General features: G+C 73.0%; 1 protein-coding gene across 1 annotated transcript; it reads left to right on the top strand.

The window, feature by feature from the left end:
* The first annotated feature begins 1,696 nt into the window (after window positions 1-1,696).
* NKX1-1 (NK1 homeobox 1) lies at window positions 1,697-4,928 on the top strand. Its single transcript, XM_051841570.2, has 2 exons — window positions 1,697-2,156; window positions 3,908-4,928. The coding sequence occupies exons 1-2, from the start codon at window positions 1,697-1,699 to the stop codon at window positions 4,771-4,773; spliced, it is 1,326 nt and encodes a 441-aa protein (XP_051697530.1). The 3' UTR covers window positions 4,774-4,928.
* The last annotated feature ends 4,301 nt before the right edge of the window (window positions 4,929-9,229 follow it).

Genomic DNA, 9,229 nt, shown 5'->3' with positions numbered 1-9,229 from the left:
ACGTTCGCCTCGCCTAGGGACCAGCGCGGACCGATACTCGGCCACCTTTCCACCCTGCTGCTCTTGGGGGGTTGCGGTGGGTGAGTCGCATCGGGAGCCGGGCCTCAGGTCTGCCCTCCCGCGCGGGGGGGGGGGGCCGGTGAGCGGGGGCCACGGCCAGGCCGGGAGCGCCCGACCGAGCCACGAGCTGTGAGGGAGCGAGCCTGGGAGCGCACTGGGGCGCGCATCCGCATCCGCAAACTTGGCCGGGGCGTGCGGGGAGCCGGGCCGAGCTGGGGCGCGAGGGAGATAATTACCTCCCCGCGCCGGGAGAGCGCCCGCCCTCCTTCCCCGGAGGTGATTTATAATTTAAAGATAAAGAATAATCAACTCGCGCCGAGAAGGACACAGCGCTGTGGCTCTGATTAGGATCTGGGGACAGGGCCGCGCGCGGAGGGGCGGTGGTGGTGGGGGGGTGGCGAGCAGGCCTGGCCGCCCCCAGCCCCAACCACCCCGCGGCTCCGCGTGTCCGAGCTCGGCCCAGATCACAGCCGACCGGTCCCCATTATTTCCCCCAACTTTTAATTTCTGCTTCCAAAGGATCATTGCCCGCGATAATTGCCAAGGGCCGTCCTTGCGCGCGGAGCGGGCTCGGGGGACCGCGGCGGGAGGAGGCGCGCACGGCCGCCGGTGCACGCGCGCTGCCCCGGGCTCCCACCCGGTGCCCCCCACCACGGAGGCCGCGGGGTCGCCGCTGTGGGGAGCCCTGCTTTTGCCCGCGCGGGCAGGGGCGTCCGGCGCGTTCCCCCAGCAAGCGCAGGGCAGTGGTTTTCCGTAGGCCGCCCGCCGGGAGCGCGCGCTTCCCGCACGCATTCCGGGGGCGGGGGCGGGGGCGGGGGCGGGGGCGGGAAGGCCGCCCTCCCCTCCCTCCCGACCCCACCTCTAAAGAGCGACCCGGCCGCCCGCCCCGCCCCGCCCCGCGGGGACTGCGGGCCGGGCTCCAATTTGACGCCGCGAAAGGGGCGGGCGCGCGAGGGGATGGAGGCGCGGACACCCTGAGCGGAGACCCCGAGACGCGATTCGAGACCCCGAGAGGCAGCGACCCGGACAGGCGGGCCCCAGACCCGCAGGGACTCGGGGAACCCGCGCGTGGAGGCCTCCCGCCAGCCGCCGAGGGCGCGGGAGCCGCTCGAGAGGCCAACGAGCCCCGCACCGCGCGCGCCGAGGTCCCTGCCGGCTCCTCGCGTCCTGCAGCCCGAGAGTCCCAGGGCCTCTGCGGCCCCTGCGCCCACGACTCCCGCGGTCCTCGGGGAGCCAGCAGGCCCGCACGCCGCTTCCGGACCCGCGGGAGCGCCGCGCCACTGTCCCCGATTCCCGGGCCGGCCGCGCCGGGGCTCGGGGCTGCGCGTCCGTCCGTGTGTCCCGCGCGGGGCCCGCCTCCTCCGCCCGGGACCGTTCGCAGCCAATTAGGCGCGCGCGCTAACGAGAGCAGCGGAGCCCGCGGCCGCCTGCGGGCGCACGTGTGTGCGGCGTGTGGGCGCGTGGGCGCCTCCGGCGGGGCGGCCATAAATGCGCGGGCCGGGCGCGGCGGGCGCCTGAGGCGGCGGCGGAGGCAGCGCCAGGCAGCGGCGGCCGAGCTGCGGCCGCCTGCGCGGGGCCAGCGATGGGAGCCCAGTAGGCGGCCGGGCCCGAGGCGCCGGAGCGGCCGGAGGTCGGCATGAGCACCAGCGGCCCGGCGGCTCCCGGGGACGGCCCCGCGCTGCCGCTCCCGCCGCTGCCGCCCGCGCCCGGGCAGGGGCCCGCACCGCCCGCGCCCGCCGCCGCGGCCCGGGACGCCATGGACGGGCGCGCCGAGCTGCCCGCCTTTCCCCGCGCCGGAGCCCCGCCGCTCGCGGCCAGCGACACGGTGCCCGCGGTGCCCGAGGGAGCCGGAGCGGCCCGGCCCGCCGCGCCCCCGCGCCCCACTTCCTTTTCGGTGTTGGACATCCTGGACCCCAACAAGTTCAACAGCCGGAGACGCCGCTGCGTGCTGCTGGGCCCCGTGGCGCCCGCCGCATGCGCCCCGTGCGCCCCGGCCCCCGCCGCCTCGGGACGCCCTCCGCGCGCTGAGGAGCTGGAGCGCCGAGCGCTCGCCGCTGCCGGGGGAGCCGGAGCCGCCGCGGGAGCCGAGCTGCCGAGTGAGTCGCTGCGTCCGGCGCGGGGTCGGGGCCCGGCCGCGGGGATTGTGCGCCGAGCCCTGGGGCGGGCTGGGCCCGGCTGCGCGCCGGCGCTCGGCGGAAAGTTCGCAGAGCGCGGGGCCCGCACCAGCCCCGCCACCGCCTCGCCCGACCCGGGCTGCGGGGCCTGCGGGAAGAGCTCGGCCAGGCCGGACCCAGGGGCATCGGAGCTGCGAGGCCGGCCCGGGGCTCTCCTCGCGCGTCCGGGCCTCGGAGGGTGCGGGTGCCCGAGACGGAGGGCCGCGCGCCGGGGGCCTGTGCCCTCCCCACCCGCGGCCGCCCGCCCTCCTAGCCTTTTTTTTTTTTTTTGGACAAATCAGACTAATTGTGACAAAACGCTGGTTATCTCTGCAAAAACAATTAAATCCCTTCGATTACAGTTAAGGGGAAATGTGCTTAGCGGCGGAAAGCGGCCGTAATGGGGCGGCCCGCGCCCCCGGCCGGTCGATATCCCATTACGGCGCGCGCATATCTCTTTCAAGCACCTTGCAAACCGCCCCCGAACATCTAAATTATAGGGTCAAAATTCGGATAATTACTCGATTAAAACCTATTACACTTATTAGGGGCCGCTATTGATCGCGGATCGCGTTCGACCCGCTCCTGATTGCTTTTGGCGCGCCCCTCCCCCCCAGCCCTTCCCCTGCCAACTTGGCGACCCCGGGGCGCGCGGGGAGCCGAGCGCGGTATGGACTGGCCAGGGCTACTCCTGCGCTGGAGCAGCTTCCCGCCGGCCGAGGTGCGGGGACGGCCCCGCGCGCTCTCCCCGCACCTCTACCTGCACCACGAGCCTGCGGGGCGGGAGGCCCAGGCTGCTGCCGGTGCCGGAAGCCAGCAGGCCCAAGCGCGGCTGCGGACGCCGGCAGGGCCAGGCCCCCCGTTCCCGGGCCGCGGCTGCAGATGGCAGATGCCCTCGGTCCGCCGGGGACAGCTCCGGGGGAAGCCAGAACACCTGCGGCCCCCGCGAGACTCGGGCCGGGTCCGGAGCAGGTGGGTTCCTTCTCCAGGAGCCGGCGCGGGGCCTGGGCCCCAGTCGGGTCGCGCCAAGGAGGCTTGGAGACCACCTGTGGGGACCCTGGAGCTTCCTCCCAAATTCCAGGTTCGAAAGGGAGGCTAGGGCCGGAGCCGCTGCTCAGACGCTGCCCTTAACGGGGGCTCCGCCACTTCCCGCACGCGCCTCCCGGGCAGCGCAACGGAGATCTGAGAAGCGTGCGCCTCGGCCGAGGGGCCTCGGACTCCGCCAGCGGCCGAGTCCCAGGGCCCGGATGTCGGCGGCGGCCGAGCCCGGGGCCGGAGCACTTTCCCTCGGCCGGCTCCATCCCCGCCCCGCCGGCGGTCCGACGCCTGGTCATTAGCTGGCCCCGCGCCCGCCGTAATTGGAGGGTAATATACGCCCAGATAAATTAAACGGCCTTTAACTGGTTTGTACATTGCGCGAGATGAGTTTAATTAAGTTTGTATCTGCCCCGCGCATCGATCGGAGCCCGCCCGCCAAACCTTGCGCGGCCGCCCCGCTCTCGCACGGGCGCGACTGGGAGCTTGGCCCGGGCGCTCCTGCGACGGAGCCGGGAGTGGAGCGAGGAGGAGGCCGGCGGGGCAGCGGAGGAGCCGAGGAAGGCCCGGAAGGGGGCGCGGACCCGGGAGGAGAACCCCGGGGAGCCGCGCGCGGGGCCGGGCCTAACCGTGCTGTCCTCCCTGTCCGCCGCCCGCAGGTGCCGGCGACCCCTGCCAGGCGGACGAGGCTGAGGCCGACGGCTACTGCGGCGGCGACGGCCACAGCCCGAGCGCGGACAGCGGGGATGAGGCGCCGGACGCCGACGACGCCGACGACACCGAGGGCGTGGCGCCCGAAGCGGGCGCGGAGCAGGCGCGGGGCGGCGGCGGCGGCGGCCTCGGGGCCCGCGGGTCGGGCTGCCCGGCCGAGGCCGAGGCGCCTCCCGGCGCCGGCGACGAGGCGGCGGCCCCTGGACCCCGCGGGAGCTCGCCCGGAGCCCCGGGCCCGCCGGGGACGGCGGCAGCGGGCGGTGGCGGCGGCGGCGGCGGGAGCGGCGCGCAGGGCGCAGCGGCCGCCAAGCCCAAGCGGAAGCGCACGGGCTCCGACTCCAAGTCCGGGAAGCCGCGGCGCGCGCGCACCGCCTTCACCTACGAGCAGCTCGTGGCGCTGGAGAACAAGTTCAAGGCCACGCGCTACCTGTCGGTGTGCGAGCGCCTCAACCTGGCGCTGTCTCTGAGCCTCACCGAGACGCAGGTCAAGATCTGGTTCCAGAACCGCCGGACCAAGTGGAAGAAGCAGAACCCGGGTGCTGACACCAGCGCGCCGACCGGCGGCGGCGGGGGCGCGGGCCCCGGCGCGGGCCCCGGCACGGGGCTGCCCGGCGGCCTCAGCCCGCTCAGCCCGTCGCCGCCCATGGGCGCGCCGCTCGCCATGCACGGCCCGGCCGGGTACCCGGCGCACGGCCCGGGCGGCCTCGTGTGCGCCGCGCAGCTGCCCTTCCTGTCCAGCCCCGCCGTGCTCTCGCCCTTCGTGCTGGGCTCGCAGACGTACGGCGCGCCCGCCTTCTACGCGCCGCACCTCTGAGCGCGGGCGCCGGCCACGCCGCGGCCCAGGACCGCTCCCCGAGGCCGACCGCGGACCAAGAAGACGCCGCGGGGTTTCCTCCGGCACCGACGGACTGCGCGCGCGGGCGGCGCCCACGCACCTCGCCCAGCCTCACTCGGTTAATAAACGCAGGCGACCGCGTCCCGCGCCTCCCGGGCTCCCGCGCCGTCGTACGTCCTGGTTGGGGGGGCTCGGGCCTGGGGTCCCGGGCGGGAACTCGGCCTTGCGCACGCGCCCTGGGAGCGGCTGGCTGGGGCGCTGGGCGCAGCGTCGCCGGCGAGGATGGGGTTCCAGCCGTCTCCCTGTGGAGCAGAGGGCGAACCGCGGTCCCACAAGCCCCGGGAGTCCGGCTCCGCGTCCACGGCTCCCTCCCAGCGCGGCCACCCTGCTCGGATCGCTCCGGGCCCGGCCCCCTACGTGGGGTCCTGGGACGCGGGAGAGCAGCGGGCAGGCAGCTGCGCCTGATCGGGCTGCACCGCGGACCCGGGAAGGCCCTGAGCCCCGTAGGACTGGAGCGGTGCAGGGGAGCCGATGCGCCCTGCCGGCACCCGTAGCCTCCCCGTCCATCCCTGGAGTCCGGGTCGTAGCCGCCCTGCCGCGGCCAGTGGACAGGGCTCTCAGGGAGCAGAGGCAGCTGGGGCCACCACGACCATCTGCTGGCCTCGTCAGGAGGACACCACCTGCCAGGGCCCCGGGGTTCCACACCTGGCCGCGTGGCCAGCAGTGCGGCCAGCACTGGCAGGAGGGCGGGGCCACACCTGGTCTGGCCGCTCTGGTTGGGGTCTCCACGTTGCAGGTGGCTGGGCTAGAAGGTTCCGGAAGCAGAGCAGGTGCAGTCCTCCGTGCTGTGGGTCTGCCTTGTCCTGGCTGGGGCTGCACCCCGGGAAGCCACAGCCTGCACTGCAGCCAGACGGGATCTGGGAGCAGCGCCCCCTGTGCCCCCCTTGTGAGCCCAGCGGGCACCTGCCGGGACCTGCTGCGCTGGGGTCCTGCCTGCGGGCAGGCTGCGCAGTGCAGAGAAGTTTCTGGCCAAGCCCACCCTGGCCTCTCCCTCCCTGCCCTTACTGACCAAGACCACGTGGCCATGCACGACCACCGCAGGGGCCACGGATCCTCCGAGTCTTGATCACCAACCTCGGTCGCAGGGGTGGGCTCCATCTGGGGCCTGGGTGGGGCTGGGGGGGCTGGGCGTGGCCTCCCCACCTGCCACCTCCCCCTCCTCTGCAGGCCCCTTCAGCTGGGGCTGGGGATACGCCCACGAGCCAGGGCGGCTGCATCCTGCCCTTCTCTGGCCTCGCCAGCCTCTGCTGCACACCTGTGCCTGCCATGTGGAGCTCCCTGGGCGGCCCCATTCTGGCCCCCACTTGCCCCCTGCACTCCCACGGGGTCCTCAGTCCCCACCGGCCTGGAGCTTGGCCCTGCTCCGCCGGCCCCCCCCCCCCCCCCCCGCCTGCCTCCTTTGGTGTCGGTGTCTGTACCTCGGCCCAGACAGGGCTCTATCCCAGAATGGTCTGGTGGGTGGAGCCTCCTGGGAGTGGGGCCACGCCCCCAAGGCAGGAGGCCAGACAAGCACTGCTCCCCTGCCCAGGGACCCTGAGCCCACACGCAGAGGCTGCGCCTGTCTCCCCTGGCCCGCAGCCGGGTGCCCTGCGCCCTGCGTCCGGACGGGAGTGGGTGTGGCTGCAGGTCAGAGCATGTCGGAAGGAGCCCGGGCTGCCTGCGGGGCCTGCTCCGCCCCCTCCGGAAGCCAGGTGGACGCCAGGGCTCCAGCCACCGCCTCCTCCTTCCAGGCAGCAGGCGGGCAGGGAGCGCAGCCTCCCCTAGGGCTGCTCACACCTCCCTGGCCAGCACTCGGCCGCCTGGCCACTCTGGAGAGTGGCTGCTCCCAGGCCCACTGGCAGCTCAGCCCCCGCCCCACCGCGGGCTGCGGCCCCACCTGCGCCTGCAGAGCCTCAGGTCCGCACCCTCCCTCCGCCCCTGCCCCTCCCTGCCAGGGTGTGGGGGGGTGGCTGCGCTTCGTCCAGGCCCCGCTGTCCCTGTCCCCCATCCCCATAGCAGCCTCCTTGCAGAGCCAGCCCCACGTGCCCCCCCCCCCAGCACCTGCGGTCCCACAGAAGCCCGGGACTCTGCGCCCACTCTGCAGCCGACCCCTTGCTCATCCCCAGCTGTCCTGGAGGCCCTGTCCTGCCAAGGTGCCCCAGCTGCCGGGAGCCGGGGGTCAGGAGACCTGGTCCTCCCGCGGCTGTACCCACCTCCTCCTGGTCACCTGGAGGGGGGCAGGCGCGAGCTCACAGGGACCCCCCCCCAGGCCCAGGCTGGCGCAGGGACAGTGGGTGGGGGCAGGTCTTTCTAAAGGGTGGGGCTTTCAGAGGCAGCTAAGACCGGTCCTCTGTCCCCTCCTACGGACCTGACCTGGCTGTCCTCCTTCTCCCTGGGGACTGGGAGGACCAGAACTGGGCACTTCCTGAGACAGAAGACTGCATTTCCTGCCTGGGCAGTGGGCAGCTGGCTGATGGGGGGGGGTCTGCACTGGGAGACGGACCCCAGGAAGGACCCCTGTGGGAAGTGACCCCTCTTTCCTTCCGTAGACCTGCTGCTGGCTGGAGCCTCGGCAGCCACCCTGGGCCATGAGGTAGCCTTGGGGGACAGGAGCCTCACGCTAGACACAGAGACAAGGTCCCCATGGCACCCTGGAGCCTCCTCAACAGCCTGGACTCTTGATTTACAGGAAGACATAAAGCTGGCTTCGGTCTGTAGCTGACCCCGTCTCCTCCACAGAGGCTGTAGCTCGTATCCCCGGCGCCGCCCAGCTGGGCTCTCTGGGCTAGGGCACCAGTGCCCCCTCGGGCCCTTGCTCCTGCCAGCCCTGCCTCCCATGGACCCTGAGCCTGCCGCGCAGCCTCTGCCCACCCACAGGGCCCGCCCCTGCCGGCTGGTGCCCCCCCGACTTGCAGCCCCCCCCAGCAATGGGACAAGAGGCTGCTTCCCACCCAGCACACTCCCGCTGCCCCCAGTGCCGGCCCCTGCAGGCTGCCAGGGCACCTGCCCCTCCTCAGCTCCGCCCCTTGGCACGGCCAGCGGCCGGCGTCATGGGCAGAGGTCAGGGTGCCGGGGCCTTGGGACCCAGAAGGACCCTCTGCTGGGACTGGCCCTGCCCCTCTGCCTGCCCAGGCCACAAGGAGCCCGCCCCCGCCCCCGGCAGGAGACAGCCAGTCTCTGGCTCACCCCCAGTCTGCCCCACATCACCCAGGCCAGGCCAGGTCTGATCGGCCGCACCAGCAGCGGAGGGCAAAGATGTGGACGCACGACCCCAGCAAAGGGCACTCACGAGGTCTGCAGCCGCTGGGGGCTCTCGCTGTCCCCGCGGGAGAACGACAGCGGGACGGGTGCTGGGACCGGCCACCCCGCGTCCAGGAGCCTCCGTGTAATTTCATTTTATCTGAAGGCGCAGACTCAGACCTTCCGTCTGGGGGCTCACGGCTCCAGGGGACGCAGGTGCTCCCGCTGCACCTAACCACGGCCCACGGGGTGTGAGCAAGGGTGGGGGGGTGGGGGGGCGTGTGGAGTTCATGCTTAGAGGTGGCCAGGAGTGACCGCCCCTCCCCCCAGGCGGGGATCAGTGCCCACTGCACAGGTGCAGGAGAGCGCCCCGGGGCAGTGGGGAGGCCGTGCTGGCTCCCCTCGGAGGGCTTGGCATGCGGCCACGCCCCGCGGTCCCACCGAAGGGGACAGCCGCTGCCCCCAGGGGCCTGGCTCCCAATGCGGCCAACCAGGCTCTGCAGAGGACCCAGTTTCTGGCAAAAAGACAAAGAATGTGTGTCGTTGACGCGGGGCAGCACCGCACGGCGGGCACGGGACAAGCGCGGGCACACGGTGGACACTGAGCGCCGGTGGACACCAGGGTGACAGGACAGAGGGGCGTGCAGGCGTCTGAGGTCCCTTCACTGTGCACCGAGGACCCCACCCAGCAACACCGCCCTGGGGTGCGGCAGCCGAGCAGCGGCCAGCCCTTGGCCCTGCAGATCCCGGTGAACCCAGCTGCGTTGGGGCGGGGCGGGGCCTGGGCCCCTGGCAGCCAGGAGACTGGAGACAGATGCGGGGCACTGGGGAAGCCGGCAGAGCGGGCGTGGGGACTGCACCGTCCCCAAGGGAGAACCTGGACTCAGAGTGAAAGGGAGAAGAGTGTGCAGACCCTGAGGAGGTGGAGACGAACAGTGCTAAAAGGGTCAGTTACGCGAAGGGCAGGGCGATGGGGGGGGGCCGTAGAGAGGGAGAGAGGGGGAGAGGGGGAGAGAGGGAGGGAGAGGGAGAGAGAGAGGAGGGGGAGAGAGGGGGAGGGATAGAGAGGAGGGGGAGAGTGGGGAGAGGGGGAGAGAGGGGGAGAGAGGAGGAGGAGAGGGAGAGAGGGGGAGAGGGGGGAGAGGGGGGAGAGGGG

The sequence above is a fragment of the Oryctolagus cuniculus genome, chromosome 2 (assembly GCF_964237555.1).
Source record: "Oryctolagus cuniculus chromosome 2, mOryCun1.1, whole genome shotgun sequence".
Lineage (NCBI taxonomy): Eukaryota > Metazoa > Chordata > Mammalia > Lagomorpha > Leporidae > Oryctolagus > Oryctolagus cuniculus.
This window is presented reverse-complemented; position numbering and strand designations above follow the sequence as displayed.